Genomic DNA, 19,827 nt, shown 5'->3' with positions numbered 1-19,827 from the left:
CAGTGGCTCCTGACTGTCACCTGGACACTCATCCCCAGTCACAGACAACAGGGTGAGCAGGCCCAGAAAGGAAAGGGCCCGGAAAAGACAAGAGTCCAGGTGTCCTCGTGGGGCCCAGAGATGGAAGCAAAATGACACGACGCGAGCTCCACACACGACATTTCTCTGAGGCAGTGGGAGGAACAAGGCTGACAACAGAACAAAGCCGAAACTCTCTCTCAAGCCTCTTAAAGGTGTGTTTTATTTGTTTGCTTTTCTTTTTTCTTTTCTTTTTTTTTCCCACAATAATGGCACATTAAAAAAATTAAGAACTACAAAAAAGGACCATGTCTTTGAGTCTGTGTTCACATTGTCCCATGCCCCATGGCACAGGGACTGGCCGTCGCCCCAGCCTGGTCCAGGCACGGCCTCTTGGAAAGGCACTGAGTCAGCGCCCTGGGACTGGGCCCCTCCGGAGTTGGGCACTGTTCCTCTGGGCCCCACTAGAGGGCGGTCTCCTGCTTCTGAGGCCCCAGGACTCTGGCAACCCCCTCTGTCTCTCTTCCAACCAGAGCCAGGAGCTGGAAATGTTAGGGAACTTACTTTGGTCCCCACAGGGGACTCTTTAGGGATAGAGCCTTCCCCCAACCAGCAGGAGATGACACCTCAGCCCGGTCACCCCTGGGGGTCAGGGTGTCTCTCCCAGTCCTGTTTCCAGCCCAGCTGACACCCCAGTGGGGCCCTGGTTCTCAGGCCTAACCCAGGCCCCTCCTCCCTGCCCCATGGGCCACCCCAGCAGGCACAGGAGTGACAGATGCTTAGCCCCCTTAGCTGACACCCACCATGAGCAACAGGGCTCTCCAAACTCTGGGGCCCTGGTTCAGAAGGAAGGGCTACAGGAAAAGCAAGGGGAGGGAAGGGGGAGAGGGGGCTCAGAGCCAAGGCTGCCAGGAAGGAGAGAAGCGACAGAGGCTAGCTGAGTGCCCAGGAGGATCCTCAGGCTCTGCAACGAGAAGGGGGTCCCATGACACGGGGTCAGCAGGCCTGGGCAGGGGGGCCTGGGGAGAAAGGGGCAGAAAGAGGCTTCCGTCCTGCTTCTGGTCACCGTGGGGGCACAGGCCCAGGTGACAAGACCATAGCCTCCCCCCAGAGGGAAACACCACGCTGCACTCAGCCAGGTCTCAGCCCAGCCCTCACGGGAGGGAGGGACCCCACCAGCCAGGCCCTGATCAGCCCCAGCTCCCAAGAGTGGCTCCCAAAGGCACTCTCCATAGGCCACCTGGACTGGCAGCTGGTGGGGGGCCTGGCTGACCCAGGGCCCGGCCTCCCCAATCCTCCTGTGCCCACCCTGCCCACCGCCCTTGGCTCTACTCCTGCTGCTCATTCATTTCCATGTCAGACACCAGAATGTTCTTCTCGGTGGCCTCGCCAGGGCCAGAGGCGCTGCGGCTGTAGCGGGCACCCTCGAAGGTCCCACGCTCCGCGCTCTGTCGCCGCCGGTAGAGGATCAAGGCCGCAGTCAGCAGGGCCAGGAGCAGCAGCACGGCCATCAGCACCACCACGAGGGCGGCCGGGTTCTCGGGGAGCGCTGCTGTAGCAAGCCCAATACTCAGTGGACAGGCCACGCTCCCGCCCCCCCGAAGCCCCCCACCACCCCCTGCTGCCTGGCATTCGGGACCAAGACGGGAGAAGGCTCACCTGGGCCCTGCCTGGGAACTTACCTGATGGTGAGAAGCTGCTCTCCTCAGCTGCAAGAAGAGGGAGGGACCCATTAATCACCAAAGTCGTGAGAGTAATAATGAGCAAACACGCAGAGAGCACTTCCCGAGTGCCAGCCGCTCGATTAGCCCACTTGGTCTTGTAGGGACTGCTATTATCCTCATCTGGCATCTGAAGAAACTGAGGCCATCGACTTTAAGGAACTTGCCCAAGGTCACAGAGTTGGTAAGTGGTTTGCCCGGGGCTTGAACCCTGCCCATGCCCTTAACCGCTACAAAATGACGGGTTGGCTGTCTCGTTTGGAAATCTGTAGGAAGGTCCAGTCCCTTCTACAGACCCATTTATCCTGGGGGGAGGGTTCTGGCGGCCCTGGGCCTGTCTCTTTGGGCCCTCCCATATCCGCTGTGTCACCGGCAGAATAGAATCAAGCCCGGGGCCCAGGCCCAGCAGCGGCTGGCCCTGTGGGGGGCAGCAAGAGGCCAGGAGGCGGATCTGAGGGCGCTCACCTCCGGGGAGCTCACCTCGGGGGAGCTTGCAGACGACGCCCATGGTGACGTTGGTGCAGGCGCCCGGGCGCCAAAGGCCGCTGCTGCTCTGGATCCAGTAGCAGCTGTTGTGGCTCAGCATGCTGGGGCCCAGGCCAGGGGGCCCCCAGTTGGAGTAGTTCACAGCTGTGTTGTCCTGCCAGACCAGGGTGCCTCCTGCGGGGAGGAAGACACTGAGGGCGCGAGCGGGTGGGAGAGAGCAGGCCTGTTCTCGAACCAATGCTCACTCCCCCTCAACTCCCCGTGGAGGCTCCCCCTACACCTGGAGGCATCCCCCCTCCCTTCCGATGCCATGTACAGGGTACCCACCTTTGGGGTTGAAGTTCATGCCCAGCCAGGCACCCCGACTCTGGCCCTCAGAGCTCTGCATGTGCTCCCAGACAAACACGTTCTCCATCTCATCCAGAATGGACAGGACCGCCCCACCCGCTGGACACAAGGGAGGCCCACATCAGGACAGACAGTGGTCCCCCTGGGGTAGCAGACCCACCCCCCAGAGAGGCCCCAGCCCTCTTCTCCGGTGGCCCAAGTGGAGGATGGTGTGGAGTGTGCCTCTGTGTGTGGGCGCCCGGGGTCCCTGACACGCAGTGCCCCGCGTGGGCTCCGTGTATTGGAAACTGACGGGGCGCTTCTGTGTAAGTGCCGCCTGCGGGCGGAGCGCAGCATGGGGACAGTGTTCCCGGAGCCTCTAAGTGCCCGACACAGGGGTCGCCACCTGAAATGACCCGTGGGGGCTCTGGCCTGCACTGGCCCACCTCGCTGGCAGCGCTGCAGCGCCTCCTTGTGGCCCAGCAGCAGCTCCATGTGGAAGGAGTAGCAGTGCTCCCGGAAGGGAATCCACGCTGAGTCCGCCAGCCCTTGGGGACAGCTGCCGTGGTAGCTTATTCTTCGGGGAGGAGGGGGCCCTGTGGGGGGTACAGGATTGAGGAAGTGGCCCGGAGTCCTCCCTGGGACAGCCTGCACCCTGCCCACCCCTCAGCCCCAGCAGCGGGCTACTTACCGCCGCTCGTGCTGCAGACGGCCCCCTGCAACTTGGTGTCGCAGCTGGCAGTGCGCCAGGCGCCATCCACGTCCACGTAGGCGCAGCCCCCTGGCTGCTGGGGCTCCCCGTCCTGCCAGCTTGCGTAGCTCAGCGGCTCCTCTGAGACCCAGGAGTACCGTCGGGAGCCCTGGACAGGAGGGGGCCGTCAGGGTGGGAGGAAGGAGGAAGGGGGCTGGCGGGGGGTGGGGAGCAGAGGCAGGTAAGGTAAGGCAAGGAGTTGGGGGGGGGTTGTTAATCAGGGGAGTGGTCCCGGCCACTCGGGACGGATGAAGTTCAGGGGCCCACCTCCTCACTGGCCAGCCCGATCCAGAGTGGGGTGCGCAGCCCTCGGGCAGCCTGTGTGAGGAAGGCCTGGGTGTAGGGGTCAGGCACACGGGCCAGGCTGGCGTTGCGGCTCTCACACAGCAGGAGGGCGTCCTGCCAGCGAAGAGGCTTCTGCAGCAGCCGGAAGGTGCCGTTGAGGTAGGAGAGCTCAGTGCCCGGGGCAGGGGGCGATGCTGCTGGGGATGGGCTCAGGGAAGGGTCTACAGGGAAGGGGGCAGGGCTCAGGCTGGGCTCTGCCTCCCTCACCCCATTCCCAGGCATGAAGCTGGGGGAGCATCAGACACCGGGCAGAGACCAAGTCTGCACTGGGCCCAGGGCCTGGCACGGACAGACAGTTAAGTATTAGCCAGTGTTCCTAGTAACACATTCTTGCTGGTCCACAGAGGAGCAAGCGGGAGCCTTGACACACTCCCACCCCGGGAACCCCTGTAGAACAGGATGGAGCCGCGGGGGCCTCAGACACACAACTTCAGGTTCCCTGACACCTAGCATGCCTGATGTCTAGTTGCCCCTGGCCAGCCCTCCAGAACCCCCGAACCTTCTTCCTGAGACCCCTCGGTCCTCACTGCCTTTTCCTCTGATTGGTACCCGGTCTTCCTGTGGTCTGCTTCCCAAGCAGCTATTGGACTCTGGGGGTGACCCCAGGGACCCCCTGAGTCAGGGAAGTTTCATCATTCCTCCCGGCATGGCCCACAGCATCGGGCCCAGTGCTGACCTTCCCAAGTTCACGGGTGATGTGTACCTGCGCCCTTCTGGCAGATGAAGCCGTGTGTCTCCTCTGCGCAGCTCCGATCGTCCCAGCGGCCAGTGAGGTGAGGGGAGGGGCTGTGCAGGACCACCACGCAGCTGGTCTGGGGGGAGGGAGCCGCTCAGGGGAGCGCCGGCAGCTCTGCCCTTGTGCCACTGCCCCCAAAGGGCTGCCCTCGGAGGAAAGAGGCTGGAAGAGGGGGACCGTGCAGGTTTGGGGGGCGGGGAGCAGAGGGAGGGGCTTCCTCACCGGGATGTTGCCGCTGGGAGCGGGGCTGGGGCCAGAGGGCTCCCCAGGGGCCCAGTTGGTATACAGCAGAGGCTCCTGCTCCACCCACCGGAAGTCCCTCTGAGAGGCATGGAGGCCAATCCAAAGGTCAAAGGTCACATTGGGCAGGCTGGCTGTGATGAAAGCTACAGTCCCCCAGAAAAGAGAGTTATGAGCAACAGGACAGCTCCTTGCCGCTCTGCTCTAGCCATGTTATTTGAGGCGGGGTGGAGGGAGGGCTGTGTCAGAGGACACTGGGGCCTTCCCATGGGCTGGCCCTACCTTGCTCTAAGGGGTTTGCAATGGTGACCAGCTGGGCCTCTTGCTGTTCACAGGAGAACTGTGCCTCGGACCACTTCACCCGGTCCTGGGGGTCCTGGCCCTGGATTCGGAAACACTGGGGCGGAGGGGGAGGCGTGATGTCCAGCTCCACCACCCTGGCCCGCAAACCCAGAAACTCATGCTGTTTGGCCCTCAGCGGCAGGCCCTGGGGAGGCTGCAGGCGCTGAGGACAATGAACAGAACCAGGACATCTGGGGCTTCCCGAGCAAGGCTCTGGCGCCCTCTCAGCCTGGCACAGCACGTTCATGTCCGCCGGCCCATGCTCAGGGGAGCCTGTCAGTCGCAGGAGGTCCTTGGGCCACCAAAGGCTCTACTACCTCGGACAACAGTACCTGGGCCATGCGCGGGGACAAGGTCGGTCTGGATTTCAGCTAACCTTCCCAAGGGTTGCCTGAACTCTCTTATTTTGTCCTGTGAACTTAACATTCATCCCATACGACACTCTTTTTTTTTTTTTTTAAGATTTTATTTATTTATTTGACAGATAGAGATCACAAGTAGGCAGAGAGGCAGGCAGAGAGAGAGAGAGAGAGAGAGAAGGAAGCAGGCTCCCTGCTGAGCAGAGAGCCTGATGCGGGGCTCGATCCCAGGACCCCAAGATCATGACCTGAGCCGAAGGCAGAGGCTTTAACCCACTGAGCCACCCAGGCGCGGCCCATACGACACTCTTATCTTCACTTCTGAATGATCTTTGTTTGGCAGCAGCTGGGTGGGAAATCTCTCAAAAGGAACAGGAAAGATTTCCAGTGATTCCCCTCCTCAGTGTGACAGGGTCCGGGCGGGGGGGGGGGGGGCGGTGCGGGGAAAGGAAAGGAAGGAAGCTTAGGAGCCACAAAGAGGGCCAGGGACACGGGCAGGTCAGATTCGACTTAAACTTTCTGTAAAATGGGAATAAAAGTATCAGTCTTTTGGGGTCTCATTAAGTGTCAAAGAGAACAGTGTCCACCGCGAGAGTAAGTGCTGAACAAGGGGACGCTCAGTTACTGTCGGGATGAGTTCGAGCATCAGTTTACTGATGCCAGTGTCAGATTTGGGGTAGAAAACTGTATATCCAGAAATAATGCAAGAGTTTGGGGGAGGTTTATCACCAAGCCCTTGCATTTCATTTCACAGAAGTAGTTCAGAGATACTCCAAGGCCTCCTTTAAATAACTAAATTTAGGGGCGCCTGGGTGGCTCAGTGGGTTAAACCTCTGCCTTCCGCTCAGGTCATGATCCCAGGGTGCTGGGATCGAGTCCCGCATCGGGCTCTCTCCTCAGCAGGGAGCCTGCTTCCTCCTCTCTCTCTCTGCCTGTCTCTCTGCCCACTTGTGATCTCTGTCAAATAAATTTTTAAAATCTTTAATAAATAAATAAATTTAGTCATAAAATTAGAAGCAGCGAGGTCACGCCAGTATCAGCAACGGAAGAGAAGAATCAGCTCAGTCCACCAACCCTTGGGGCCTCCCTAGCACATGCAAGTGTATTAGGTGGTATATTCGAGGCCGGGGGAGGTGCCCTCCAGAAGCTTAAAGCCAAGGGAGAGGCGGGCGCTCACTCTGTCTCCCTACGCCCAGATGCTGTGGGGCTGTAACAAAGGGCAGAGAACTAGGAAAGCAAAGTGTCTGGGGCCAGGCAGTGAAGGGGCAGCCTCTCGTACTTCAAAGGCTTCTGGCAGGGGAGTAACTGGTATTCCTACCATGATGCTGACACATCAAGAAAGAGACCAAGTGCATATATACCATATATTCTGTTTTCTATCCGGTGGAAGAAGCCACAAGAATAAATAAATAAATTTTTCTAATGTAATGACATTAGAAAAGTGTTCAAAATAGAACAATGAGGGCGCCCGGGTGGCTCAGTGGGTTAAAACCTCTGCCTTCAGCTTGGGTCATGATCCCAAGGTCTTGGGATCGAGCCCCACATCGGGCTCTCTGCTCGGCGGGGAGCCTGCTTCCCCTCTCTCTCTGCCTGCCTCTCTGCCTACTTGTGATCTTTCTCTCTCTGTCAAATAAATAAATAAAATCTTTAAAAAAAAAAAAAGAACACTGAGAAAGAAAAGCTGGATACAAAATCCTGTGATGTAGTATGATCTCAATTAGGTGGAAAAGGCAGGAAGCAGAGTAACAAATATTCATAGGGCTTATTTCTGGAAAGGATGAGTGAGTTGTATTTTCTTTCTTTCTGTTTTTTTTTTTTTCCCAAATTGTAATACTACGCGTGTTACTTTCTTTAAGGTCGAAAAGGTATAATATGTGCTTAAATATTCTGAAGACAGTAAGAGCTCCAGGACGCTAAGGGGCTGGCTACCCTCCAAGGCAGGACAAAGATTTACGGATTATAGGAGCTGGTGTTAACTAATCTAATCCTCACAATCCGGTTAAGTGGTTTTATCACAGAGAAAGCACGGATGGGAGCTCAGACTCGTGATGCCAGCATGAAGGAGAAAATAGTGCGCCTCTCTTCCTGGGACAAGCTCTTGTCGCCACCGGGTAAAAACAATAACAATCTAATCAGGTCTGATCAATCAGCCCAGGAGTGCAAAAGTAACTACTATAGGAGAGAAACCCGCTAGAAGGAACAGTCTGCAGACATGTCTAGAAACGTGTCCCTTCTGATTACTGTTACTGCCCCCCAACTGTCCCATCTACACGCTCAAAACCCTTGGGAAAAGAATTTCCTAAATGTTGTTTAAAAAAAAAAAAATCCTTCAAAGACTTGTTCTTAAACCGTCTTAATCAGGTCTTCTGATTAGTTTATGAGGCAGATTAGTTTAAAATACAGCAATGTACTAGCCAATTTTTACACAAAAACCTTTGTTTCATTGGTAGAAGGACTGAAAAATGAAGAAGGATGGACGGGCTTTTCCATTTTTATATATTTGCCTTTATGAGGCAACTTTTTCATCTACAATAACCACTAAACCCATGTGGTTTTTTTTTTTTTTTAAGATTTTATTTATTTATTTTACAGAGAGAAAGAGAGAGAGAGAGAGATCACAAGTAGGCAGAGAGGCAGGCAGAGAGAGGGGGGGAAGCAGAATCCTCGATGAGCAAAGAGCCCAAGGCGGGGCTCGATCCCAGGACCCTGAGATCACGACCTGAGCTGAAGTCAGAGGCTTAACCCACTGAGCCACCCAGGTGCCCCTAAACCCATGTTTTAAAGTAATTCGGACCTCAAACAAGACCTGTGAAGTACCAAATCACAAAGTATCAGATCAAAATTTTATAAAAAGAATGAAATATATGCAGTCACCTTGCTCTTACTAAAATTATTTAAAGGTGAGTAATTATTATAATTGATCATTTTTGAGTACTTTTCTCATACCACTAATAAAAATTTTTTTAAACTTAAAAATACTCTTTTTTCAGGGGCGCCTGGGTGTCTCAGTTGGTTAAGCATCTGCCTTCAGCTCAGGTCATGATCCCGGGGTCCTGGGTATAGGCAAGAAGCCATGACTTTGATGTTGCCAAAGAGCCAGGCCTCCTGAAGCTCGGCCTTCCCACGTTCACAACCTCTCCCCTGACACTATTGGGTGGCCCCTCCCCACCTCCTACCTTGTTGAGGAACTGGTTCCAGCCGGAGGGGCAGCCCCCTAGGGCTGTGGGTGGTAGGTCCGGGGGCTGGGGCTCTCCTGTGCTGTTACTGCGTTTACAGATGTAGGGCAAGGCGGTCAGGCACCTCTGGTCCCCCCAGTCCTCTGCAGAAAGAGGAGGGCAGTCACTCTAGCACAGGGCAGAGCCAGCAGCACCCTGGCCTCATGCCCAGTGAAGAGGACATGGGGGTCGGGTGCCCGTGTCCAGCTCTGAACTCCGGTCCTCTGTGGCTGCTGGATCATGGGGCCAGGTCCCCTCTCTGGGTCTAGCCCCTCTTGGGTTGTGGGAACAAAGAGAATGAGAAAAGACTGATAGGCCTGCCCAAGCTCACCACAATGACCCCAACATCAACCCTCTCCCCAGCTTCTGCACCCGCTCTGCCCCGCCCTCACCCTCACCTCGGCTGGCGGTCATGTACACACACTTCTTATCCTTGCCGATGGGCCGAGGTTTACCCGGCGCCCAGGAGATGAAGTTTATAATGGAACCATCGGTCCACCTGTAACGACACAGAACAGAGATGACTCGCCCCGGTCCCAACCTCTGTGGTATACAGCAATGAAGGCCACCAAGATGGGGGGGGGCAGGGAAGGGTCCAAGCCCAGGGGCTCAGTAGCTACAGGCTAAGCGTGAGGCCACTGAGCTCCAGGCCATTGGGGACCCAAAGACCTGGTACTTGCGTCCAGGTAAGCCCCAGCCCTCCCTGGGCACTTGCTCACTAACTAGAGAAGCCCAAGAAGCCCAGAGCAGAGGTCCAAAGGCAACAGTGTCCTCAGATACTCTTGTGCTCCTGGTCCTTCCTGTCTCGAGCTCCCTCATGCGTGGTAGGTGGGTACTGCATACAGAGACGCCCCTCCAGAGGACATCGTCTGTTCTTCCCCATGTCCTGAGGGGGCCTTACCCATGAGTGGCCCCGGCATAGTAGCAGCTGCCTTATTTGGTGCCCAATTATGTGCTCTATGTTGTGCTAAGGACTTCGCACACCTTATTTCTAATCCTACCAAGCAGGCCTCCTTATGCTCATTTTTAGATGAGAAAATCCAGGCCCACAAAGGTTAAGTCATTTGATCAAGGCCAAATCCACGTCTGTCTCCGTGGGCGGCCTCCCTAGTTCCCATATGGGGTCCCGGCTGGCCATCCAGGCACCCGCCCCCCTCCCACAGCTGCTGACCCTGGAAGGCTCCTACCTGAAACGCCCATCACTCTCTGCAGTGTGCAGGCCAATCCACCAGTGCTGCTCTTGGCCTGGGGACAACTGGGGAAACCCGTCAGGCAGATAAGGGTTGGCAGGGCCTCTCCTCCCTGGGCCTGCCCTCCCACTGCCCCAGGGCCCAGGCTCACCGGGGTGCTCACCTTCTGCAGGTTGTGCCCTAGGAAATCCAGCTCAGCCTGGCTGTGCACGGAGACCAGCTCGGCCTGGAACCACGTGCAGATGCGCTGCGCCTGAGCCCACGTGGAGTGGTGCTCGAAGAACTTATATTCAGCCTCCTGGAAACGCAGCCACTCCCGCCGGCCTGCAGGGACAGTGGGAGTGTGGGAGCAGAGGCCAGGCTGGGATTGCCCACTAGAGCCCTGCGGACAGGGCGGGACAAGGCCCAGGCAGGTCCAAGGGCAGGCAGCAGGCGGGTTACAAACCCCTAAGCACCCCCCGCCCCACACCACTCCAGGCCCAAGCTTGCTCCTGCTTGGACACGGAGGCCCACAGGGCTCCAGGCACCCCGATTCCCCTTCTCTCAGCTCAAACCCCTAACTCCTTTCCTTCCATCCCGGGCAGGCCCATCCCTGGAGGTGACGCCCCTTACCCTCTTCGGACCACCATGGCCTGGGGGCCTTACCTTGTGGGCTGACATCCGGCTCCCGCACATCTGTGCCTATGGGGACAACAGGGACAGAGATGCTGCAGGGACAGAAGACCCTCCCCTGGATTCCCGGCCCTGCCGTCCTTTGCCCCCTTCCGGGTTCCCAGTACCATCCCACCCAACCTCGAGGGATCTTGCAGATCCAGTCCAGCTGCGTCTCGCACTGCATGGCCACCCACTGCAGGGAGGCCAGGTCGAGCACTGCACAGCCCCTGATGTCGTCGTCGTCGTGCCGGCTCCGGTCGAAATTGTGGTAAGAGAACTGGAGGTCGGAGTAGGAGAAGGTTGTCAAGTTCTCGGCGTCCCCAGAACAGACGTACGGATGGCCATCTGGGCCTGAGCTGGGAACCCCCAACCCTGGCTGGACGCCCCGCCCCCCTTTCTTAACCTGGGGACTCCCGCCAAAGGCCCTAACTCTAAACCTCGCCCGCCGCCAGACTCTGTCCCGCCCTCAAAGACCACGCCCACCCAACCCGCTCCCTCCCGGGCCCCGCCCACCTGCTGACCCGCCCCCTCCAGGCCGGCTCACCCCCAAGCCGTCGCTCCAGCGCCAGCTCTGCCCGGCTCCGGGGTCTCGACGGTTCAGGCCGATCCAGAACCAGTTCTGCTCGTGGATCTCGGGCTCTGATTCACTTCAGCACAATCCGGGGGTGGAGACAGAAGAGATGGGGATGAGAGGAGCAGAAGCCCCTTGCAGGTGACGTGGGCTGTCCCGAGGGCCTGGGGCCTCTCTCCATCTGGGCTTCACATTCGCCGGCAATACGCTGTTGGGGCCACCTTTAGAAAGTTCTCTCTCCAGGGAGAACTGACCTAGCTGGACCAGGTGCCCGGCTCCCTGGGGGTGGGTGGCCTGGCTCCCTTCCCTGGCTTCCCTTTGGGTGGGTTTTGCCCTGCCAGCAAGACTCTGTAGGCTTTCACTTCGGGGAGTTTAGCAAGTGATGGAAATGGAGCATAGACCTGGGGCTCTGGAATCCGATAAAAGCAGATGCCAGCGCCGACTGGCCCATAAAGCAGCTCCCTGACCAGGGGCCATAACCCAACCCCTGTAGCAGCCCACATGGGTCCTTGATAATGTCCACTTTGTAGGGTTGAAGAAGAGACCCAGTGAGGATTCAGTGTTTAGTGCAGTATCTGAGACATGGTGAGAGGCCATCAGTGAGAGTTACAATGACTAGTCCAGTAAGGTAATCTGGATGTTTGCTGGAAAGACATGTCCCTGGAAATTAAGGTGTCTTTTGGGAAGCCTGGATCCATTCAGATTTTTTCCAGCGCGAAGGGAATATAGGTGCTGTGTGTCATAGGAGACCCACAGGACAGACATGGGAGGGACATGGAGGGACCCCCAGGGGCAAATGCTCACTTTTGTAACTTTTCTCCTCCTGTCTCTCAGGAAAGGCTGTTGTTTGAGGACAGTGGGCTGTTATGGGATGGTGTTGGGGGTGGGGGGGGGTGCTTGGCTTGGATCAGATTTTGCCATGGAGAAGGAGGAGTGAGGAGGGCAGTTATTTTTTTAAAAGTCCGTGAGTCTAAGGGGGAAACTGCTGGTTTCCTGACACTGGTGAGAAACCAGAGAGACTGGGCTCCCTGAGGGAGGGAAGGATGGTCCTGGCATTTGCTGCAGATACACAGGTCATTCTGAGCCCTCAGACAGGCCTCCCTGGGGGTGCATTCACCTCGTCCCCCCCGCCCTGTGCCCACACAGGTGCATGCGGGCCACTGCCCCAGGCTCAGTACCCAAAGATCTTGTTGAGCATGTTGGCCACAAAGTGTTCCTCCTCATAGCTGGCCAGGCTCAGCAGCTGGGCCCCCAACTCTTGGCAGGCCCCCTGGGCCTGCAGCCAGGTCTTCTTGTCCTGCAGCCGTTCTGAGCTGAACACCTACAGGAACAAAGTCCAGGTGTCTAAGCTGTCCCTACTGGTCCACCTGCCCTCCCATGACAGCAGTAGGGAGGGGGGCTGGGGCTTCATGGGACAGGGATGCAGGTTAGCTAAGACAATCCTGCTCATCAGAGAACGAGCCCCAGGGGAGGGGAGCCAGCATAGCCAGGTTCTAGAAAACACACCCTGCCCAGACCCCCGAACCAGCCCAAGACCTGGGTTCTCATCCCAGGGGAGCCACAGTTTGCTGTAGGCGAGTCCCTTCCCCTCCCTCAGTTTCCTCATGTCATAAAAGACCCTGGACTACATTAGTAGTTAGTAGTTAGTAGTAGTTAGTAGTAGAACACTGCAGAGTTCAAAAATCAGAGGACCGGGCCCTTCCTCAACCTAGTGAATCCCAGTCCTCATAAGGGCAGCCTGGAACTTATTATTTTTTTTTTTAAGATTTATTTATTTATTTATTTGACAGATAGAGATCACAAGTAGGCAAAGAGAGAGAGAGAGGAGGAAGCAGGCTCCCTGCTGAGGAGAGAGCCCGATGCGGGGCTCAATCCCAGGACCCTGAGATCATGACCTGAGCTGAAGGCAGAGGCTTTAACCCACTGAGCCACCCAGGAGCCCCCTGGAACTTATTTTTATCAAGCTTCCCAGGCCATTTTGAAAAGCAGCCAGCCCAGCCCCAATGTTTGGGAACGTCTGAAACCGATTATCTCTATGTTTTGTTTTGTTTTTCTTTTTTTCAATTCTTTCCTTTCATCCAGCACCCATGATGTACCAGATCTGAGATTCCACTGACAAGAGTGTCATCAGAAGTCACCTCTGTCTGCAGTCTGCTGTGGGGAAACAGGGTCCTTGGGGCCTCATTGCCTGGTCATGGCTGGGCCCTACTGGGGCTGCCCTTGACCTCGGCAAACTGTTTCTCTGCTCTTGTTCCTCTCCCCACTCCCATACCAGCAGGTTGCCTACCTTATAGCAGTGCCGGAGTTTGGGGTCCGACCCCCAGCCCTGGGGACAGGAGCCGGTGAGGCTGGGCGTGGGGTCGGGCCCCGGTACTTCGGGCGTCACTGGTGTGCCCAGGCTCTGGCGACAGATGTAACGAGCCCGGAAGGAGGTGCAGTTCTTCACCTCCCACAGCCCCATTGCGCTGCCCGTGGCCAGGGCCACGCAGCCCCCATGGCTGTACCCTGGAGGAGAGAGCAGGAGACGCACTGGCTGAGGACTCGGGGTCTGGCCCTCCCCCACATATCCGCAGGACACCACCCCGGCCTCAGTCCCCACACTGGGGATGAGCATGGCAGGCTCCACAGGGACCTGAAGGGAATGGACCAAGTCCTAGCTCTCTGCTCACTCCTGTGAGAACCTCTCTGAGGCTGTTTTATCATTAGCCTCATCAGGTCATTGAAAAGGCTAAAAGAGACCTTGAAGGTGAAATGGCAATGACCCTGATTGCCAGCACTTGCCCTATGCTAAGCACTTCACGTCTATTCATCCCGTTCAGCCTTACACCAGTCCCAGGAGGAAAGCACTGTTATCCTCAGCTGACAGATGGGAAACTGAGGCTCAAAGAGGTGCCAAGTGGTTTGGGCCCAGACCCTGAGCTCCTAACTACTCTACTGCACTGTACAAATGACCGGTTTCCTGGGAGGCCCTGGGACTTGGTCCTGGCCGGGGGGGGGCCGCCTCCTGGCTTCCCCGAGGAACGTCAGAGAGGGGGCTGACTGAGTGCTTCGGAGGAAGGGCTCACCGGGCTGGTCCCGGTTCCAGTGGGTATACATGACGTCATCCCCACTGAGCCAGCGGAAGGAGCCGGTGCTGTTGAGGTCCTGCAGGGCGGTCCAGAAGTATTCACCATCCCAGTTGTAGATGAGGCTGCTGACAAAGGCTTGCTCAAACCTGTGAGAGAGAAGCCGGTCAGGCAGGGAGCTCGACGAGGCCCAAACTCCCCCCTCGGCGCCCCCCCCACCCACCCACCCTGGGCCACAGGCCAGACGCTCCCATCCCGGGAGCCTGGGTGTTGTACTCAGTCGGCAACTTGCTGAGGAAGTGGGGGCCCCTGGGGACCCTGCAGCTGACACACAGCCACCGAGCTCCCCCTCTCCTGCCTGCCCCTCCGTGCCTGGCCGAGAAGAATGTCGAGAGGAACAGACACCTGCCCCACAATGGAGTCACTTAGTAAATGGGAACCATTCTTGGGACGGTATTAGAAAAAGGCCCTGGAGGGACGCCTGGGTGGCTCAGTTGGTTAGGCCACCGCCTTCGGCTCAGGTCATGATCCCAGCGTTCTGGGATCGAGTCCCACATCGGGCTCCTTGCTCGGCAGGGAGCCTGCTTCTCTCGCTGCCTCTGCCTGCTTGTCTGTACTCTCTCTCTCTCTGGCAAATAAATAAAATCTTTAAAAAAAAAAAAAAAAAGGCCCTGGAGCCATTCCAGGCTCTAAGGACTCAGTTTCCTGAGTGGTGATGGCACAAGGCCACCCCGTTTGGTGGGAGGCCACATCAGGCCAGGACAGGCAGGAGGGCTGCTCTGGGTACACACCCTGTCCCGTACCTGTTGGTGATGGTGACCAGCTGAGAGCCGTGGTCGGTGCACAGGCGCCGGGCCTCACTGTAGGTGACTTGGTCCTCTCCCAGCCAGTAGCAAGAGGGGCTGTGCCATGTCCAACCCTGGCTCGAGACAGTGGGCAGAAGAGGGATGTCTGTGGGGAGGAATCTCCTCCCTCATTCGGAAAGCCTGGGGACTGGTTTGACCCCGGAGACGGCCCTTCTCACGCTCTGTTCTATACGTTATGGCCTCAACCTCCCCTCCCTAGCATTGCCCACAGCAGCCAGACCGGGGGTAGACACATGGGGGGAGCCAGGGACCCGCCGGTGGGCTGGCAAAGCAAGATGACTGGGGCATTTAAACCCAGAGTCTCAGTGGGAAAATTGCCAGCTGGCTAAGAACCCAGAGCTGAAATGCTGGGAGAGCTGCAGGCTGTGGAGGGACCGGGTAATCCTCAGGTCCCGGAAAAGGTAGAGTGAGCGGAGGGTGCACCTAGCCTGGGGTTAGGGGACAGAAAGACCCTCAGCGGGGAGCAGCAAAGCTTTGGAAGAGACCACTGCTCTGAGCGGCCGGCTCTCTACCATCGGATCGGCACGAGACCAGGCAAGGTTTCCCGCGCGACAGACCCCACCTCTTCCCTTGGGCCACCCTGAGCTCTCTGCTCCTGCCTTTCAAAAGAGGAACTGGGGCACAGAGAAATTAAGTGACTGGACTTTATGTACAGACAGTACAAGGGGGAGCCTGGACTTGAACCTGCAGCACAAAGGCTGTCCTCATCACAGCCGTCATCACAGCTCCTCCTAAGAGACACCAGGTGCCTGCCCGGCCTTCCCCTCCAGGAGCCCTTGAAATGGGAAGCCTCTGGGTGCCTGGGTGGCTCAGTGGGTTAAGCCTCTGCCTTGGGCTCAGGTCATGATCTCAGGGTCCTGGGATCGAGCCCCTCATCGAGCTCTCTGCTCAGTGGGGAGCCTGCTTCCCACCCGTCTCTCTGCCTATTTGTGATCTCTCTCTCTCTCCCTCTCTGTCAAATAAATAAATAAAATCTTAAAAAAAAAAAAGAAAGAAAGAAAGAAATGGGAAGCCTCAGGGTAGATTTAAGTTTGGGAGAGAAACACAGCCCCTTGGGCAAGAGCCAGAGCAAAAGTGAAGCTGGGGGGCATGGGGGGCTGATACTGGGATGGGGAGTGCTGGGGTTGTGCTAAGATCCCAGCTCTCCCCAGGGCATTACCCAGGGCTGCCCAACACTGCACACACATTTCAGGTGGCCCTGGTTCCAGGGCACTTAGGCACTGTCCTCACTCCCCTACTCCCACCTCCCTCAGGGCAGGACAGGGCCCCTGGGCCAGTCCCTGACCACGCTGGTCCTCCGCGCACTTCAGCAGGGCCCCATCTGCCCCCCTCTCCTCCCCCTTGCAGCTCATGCCTGTTGTTGTCTCAGGCCCCTGCCCCCGGGGGAGAGCCCGGGGTTCCTGTGAGGTGGGGTGCAGTAAGGGGGCTTACTCTGAAGGGAAACAGAATGAATGCCAGACTGGCAGCAAGGGGCTGGCAAGGGCGTGGCCTTGGCCAATGGAGCCATCAGGGGCCAAAAACACCATCAAGTGTCTTTTTTGAACAACCTCTCTATATTATTCTCCACCACTGACCCCGCTGCTGGGCTGAGGGCCAGGCTGGGTGGTCTGGGGGGGGCTGGGTCCATCACCCACCTGCATCCTCATTCATCCATGCTCTGCCCCACTAGCCCAGTCATTCCTGATCTCCCTCCCTCCCTGATGGTCTGGAAGCCCCTCGGGCTAGGAACGAAAGGCAGGGACACCAGAATCGCCTCATTCCTCTGGGGGAAACAGACAAGCACACACTCTATCAGGTGGCATGGTGGGTGCCGGCAAAGACGGAGGTGGCGAAGCAGGACTGGGGTGTAGCCCAGCAGCCACACTCGGGATAACTTGGGGGCCCGCTCACACCCACCTCCGGCTCTCTGCTGCCTCTGGGAAGTGGCTTCTTCATGCTGAGTGGGGGTGGGGAACTCTGCTTCCTCCCAGCTGCCCCCACCCTACCCCACCCCACCTCAGCCGGTGTCACCCCTTCTGGAACAGAGCAGTCTGGAGAGCAGGAGGAAGGGATGTGCCCAGCAAAGGAGGCTGCACAACTCCAGCTGCCCCCTCCCTCCCGGGGGAGCCCCTCAGATTGGCCCCGCCCAGGGGCAGCTCCAGAAACACCCTCACCTTCCGGCAGCCGTGGTCCTCCTCGGCCGCCCCCTGGCTCAGCTGGCCAGCCTTCTTGCAGATGGAGGGCAAGGACTGGTTGCAGGGACTATCGTTCCAACGACCCTCCTGGAGACACAGGATGAGGGAGCGTCTCAGCCTCCCTCCCCCAAAGCCTTGGGTGAACTGGATATTTTAGACCCGCCCCTGCCTCCAACTTGAGCTGTGTGTGTGTCCCAGGCTGGCCTGTGTCCCCTATCCTAGCCAGCAGTTTGTCTGCCCTCGGCTCCATCCAGAGGGGAAGGGTGTTTGTGTCCCAGCCCCCAGGAGAAGGCCTGGCATGAGGCAGACTCTCAACAAATAATTGTCTATAAATTTTTAAATAGCATCCCTTATGCCAGATGGCTGTGTCTCCATCGTCCTGGCACTGTTTGCAGGATCTCACCGCAGAGTGTCCTCTCTGTCCCTGGAGTTGGTGCTCTGTCCCTCTGACTTTGTCTTTTTAAAGGGTCTCATGTCGGCTTGAAGCCCTCTATCGATTCCCTCATCTACCCACACTGCATCGGAGCCAAAGCCCTGGCAGACAGTCACCGCCCCATCGTTTTGGGAGGAGACAGGACCCTGGGTTGGGTCGGGCTGGCACAGAGCCACCCTACCAATGGAGCAGGTCCTTAAAATGCGGCTTCCGATGCCACCTGCCGGCGGGGAGAGCAGCTGGCATTCCAAGACGGTGCCAGGCAGCGCCTGCCCCAGGCTGCGTGAGCATGAACCCCTTTAACCCACCCAATGACCCTCTGAGGTCGGTACTTTTAGTGTTCCATTAGATGAGGAAACCGAGGCACAGAGAGGTTAGACGAGGAAACCGAGGCACAGAGAGGTTAAGTAACTTGCCCAAGGTGACCCAGCAAGTCAGGGGCAGGGAGGATTCAGACCCTGGCCATCTCTCCACGTGGAAGGGAAGGGGTTGGCAGACAAAGTTGGGGCTTCTGAGACGCAATGGGGGGGTGGTATGGAGGCAGGAGCTGACAGCACTCCTAAAACCAGGGAGGCACCAGGAGGCTGGGGAGACGGGGTTCTCACCGGCCCCCAGATGGTGACACAGTCCTCCAGGCTGTCCCGGAAGTTGTTGGGCTCAAAGGGGTGCCAGTGGGTAAAGCTCACAAGGCTCCCATCAGACCACTCGAAATTCATCTGCAGTTTCAAGTCGTTGAGGCCGATCCACAGCTCCTCCACCTCTGGGGTGCAGCGGGAGAGAGGGGAGAGAGAGCGCACGGAGAGGTCAGCCTCGGCCTCTGGCTGCGGACGGAGAGAAGGTCCCAGGACCCCTTGGGCAGGACAGGATGGGCACGGAGCAGTGTGGACGAGCAGCCCCTCACCTTGCTTGATCTGCTTGGTGATGAACTCCAGCTCGGCCATGCTGTGGATGCTGAGCAGGTCCCCACCAGCCCGCAGACACGCCTTCTTGGACTCCTGCCAGCTGCGCTTCTCCGCCTGCAGGCGGTAGCAGTGGCCCTGGAAGGCCTGCCAGCTGGGCTCGCACTCCACCTTCACGTTGGCCCACACCTCTGCAGAGACCCACGAGAGGTGCTGTTCAGGGACCAAGCCTTGGTGCCCCAGCCCGCTGGGTGTCAGCCTGGGCAGGGCCCCAGAGTCCCCTCCTCCCCACACCTGTCTCAGATTAGCCCTGGCCACCAGATGCGAAAAAGACCATGCCCTCCAGGGAGGTTGGAGGCCCAGAGGCAGAGCCCCAGGAGCTGGTGGCAGATTTCACCCAGGACAGGACAGCCCCTCCAACGGGGGGGTGGGGGGGTGGGGGGCTTTCAGAAAGAGATGGGTGGAGACCTAGGTCAGGCTAGCCTTAGGAGCCTCAGTGTCCTCCTCCGTAAATGCGGTTTCCTATTATAGATTCAAACTTAGCTTATGTCCACCTTGATTAATAAATGAAACCGTTGTCACTACCTCAAATAGCTTATATGGGGTGTGGACTTGGTGCCGACCATGGCAGTCCAGAATGAAGGGATAGGGAAGCGGGGCCCAGCAGGCTAGCGGCCCAGGAAGTCACTGCCACCTGGAAGGACTCCCCTAGCAGGGATTTCTCCTCTTTGCTCCTTCCCAAACATGCCAGCCTCCACCCAGGGCTGTGAAACCCACCGGTAACGGGTTCTTCCTCACCCCTGCTTTCACGCATTTCAATTTCCCTGTCTAGGACTGCGGTCCCAGAGCAGCTAAAGCAAACAAGCCCTCACTTGGGACTTAGCAAGAAAAAAACCAGACTTCACTGCACCATTCACACTGTCAGGCTCCGGCAGGATTCTGCCTGGCCAGGAGGGAAAGCAGGTGCCCACTTGAAGCATCACACCAGACTGGGATTCTGGGATCCACTCCGTTCCAAGAGACGCTCCAGGGTCCAGCATACTGTTTGTTGGAGGCCAGGCAGAGTGGGGAGGGCTAAGCCTGAGCAGACTGGCTCTTGGACTCAGGCTTGTCAGTCGTCTCCTCAGCCTCCCCAGCTAAGACCCAAGGCTGCAGCCAGACAGAACCCAAGCTCAGACCTGAGGGGGCCTTCTTTGGCTGATGGGAGGAGAGAAACCCAGGAAATGTGGATGCTTTGGGGAGCACCATGGTACCTGCCTTTGGAATGACATGCCTTGTGTGGGGAGACCCAGAAGGCAGAACCCATCCAAGAAACGGCTCAGAGCGGGATGGAAAGAGAAAATTCACGGCCACAGACATATCTACAGGTCCACGAGGCCCCCACAGGAGACTTCCTCCAACAGTGGCAACACTGGGGAGGTCCAGGGACAGAAGA

General features: G+C 57.8%; 1 protein-coding gene across 2 annotated transcripts in view; it reads right to left on the bottom strand.

The window, feature by feature from the left end:
- Positions 1-213: 213 nt before the first annotated feature.
- MRC2 (mannose receptor C-type 2) overlaps positions 214-19,827 on the bottom strand; it is a gene marked incomplete at its 5' end in the record, with an annotated part of 55,291 nt that continues 35,677 nt past the window's right edge. The window contains 24 exons of one of the 2 annotated variants that reach the window (XM_080826831.1): positions 214-1,570; positions 1,701-1,727; positions 2,220-2,399; positions 2,553-2,672; positions 2,999-3,148; positions 3,244-3,412; positions 3,571-3,809; positions 4,352-4,460; positions 4,607-4,770; positions 4,907-5,021; positions 8,502-8,644; positions 8,939-9,039; positions 9,728-9,795; positions 9,894-10,054; positions 10,376-10,411; positions 10,523-10,661; positions 10,929-11,031; positions 12,134-12,276; positions 13,243-13,460; positions 14,021-14,169; positions 14,824-14,939; positions 17,040-17,147; positions 18,099-18,253; positions 18,395-18,583. In XM_080826831.1, the coding sequence (XP_080682957.1) occupies positions 1,347-1,570; positions 1,701-1,727; positions 2,220-2,399; positions 2,553-2,672; positions 2,999-3,148; positions 3,244-3,412; positions 3,571-3,809; positions 4,352-4,460; positions 4,607-4,770; positions 4,907-5,021; positions 8,502-8,644; positions 8,939-9,039; positions 9,728-9,795; positions 9,894-10,054; positions 10,376-10,411; positions 10,523-10,661; positions 10,929-11,031; positions 12,134-12,276; positions 13,243-13,460; positions 14,021-14,169; positions 14,824-14,939; positions 17,040-17,147; positions 18,099-18,253; positions 18,395-18,583 (3,326 nt within the window). In that variant the 3' untranslated portion in view covers positions 214-1,346. The remainder of the gene's footprint in view (positions 1,571-1,700; positions 1,728-2,219; positions 2,400-2,552; positions 2,673-2,998; positions 3,149-3,243; positions 3,413-3,570; positions 3,810-4,351; positions 4,461-4,606; positions 4,771-4,906; positions 5,022-8,501; positions 8,645-8,938; positions 9,040-9,727; positions 9,796-9,893; positions 10,055-10,375; positions 10,412-10,522; positions 10,662-10,928; positions 11,032-12,133; positions 12,277-13,242; positions 13,461-14,020; positions 14,170-14,823; positions 14,940-17,039; positions 17,148-18,098; positions 18,254-18,394; positions 18,584-19,827) is intronic. The other variant, XM_080826832.1, reaches the window with a different exon arrangement.

The sequence above is a fragment of the Martes martes genome (assembly GCF_963455335.1).
Source record: "Martes martes genome assembly, chromosome: 16".
Taxonomy (NCBI): Eukaryota; Metazoa; Chordata; class Mammalia; order Carnivora; family Mustelidae; genus Martes; species Martes martes.
The sequence above is the reverse complement of the archived record's forward strand: the minus strand, read 5'-3'. Positions and strand labels throughout refer to the sequence as shown.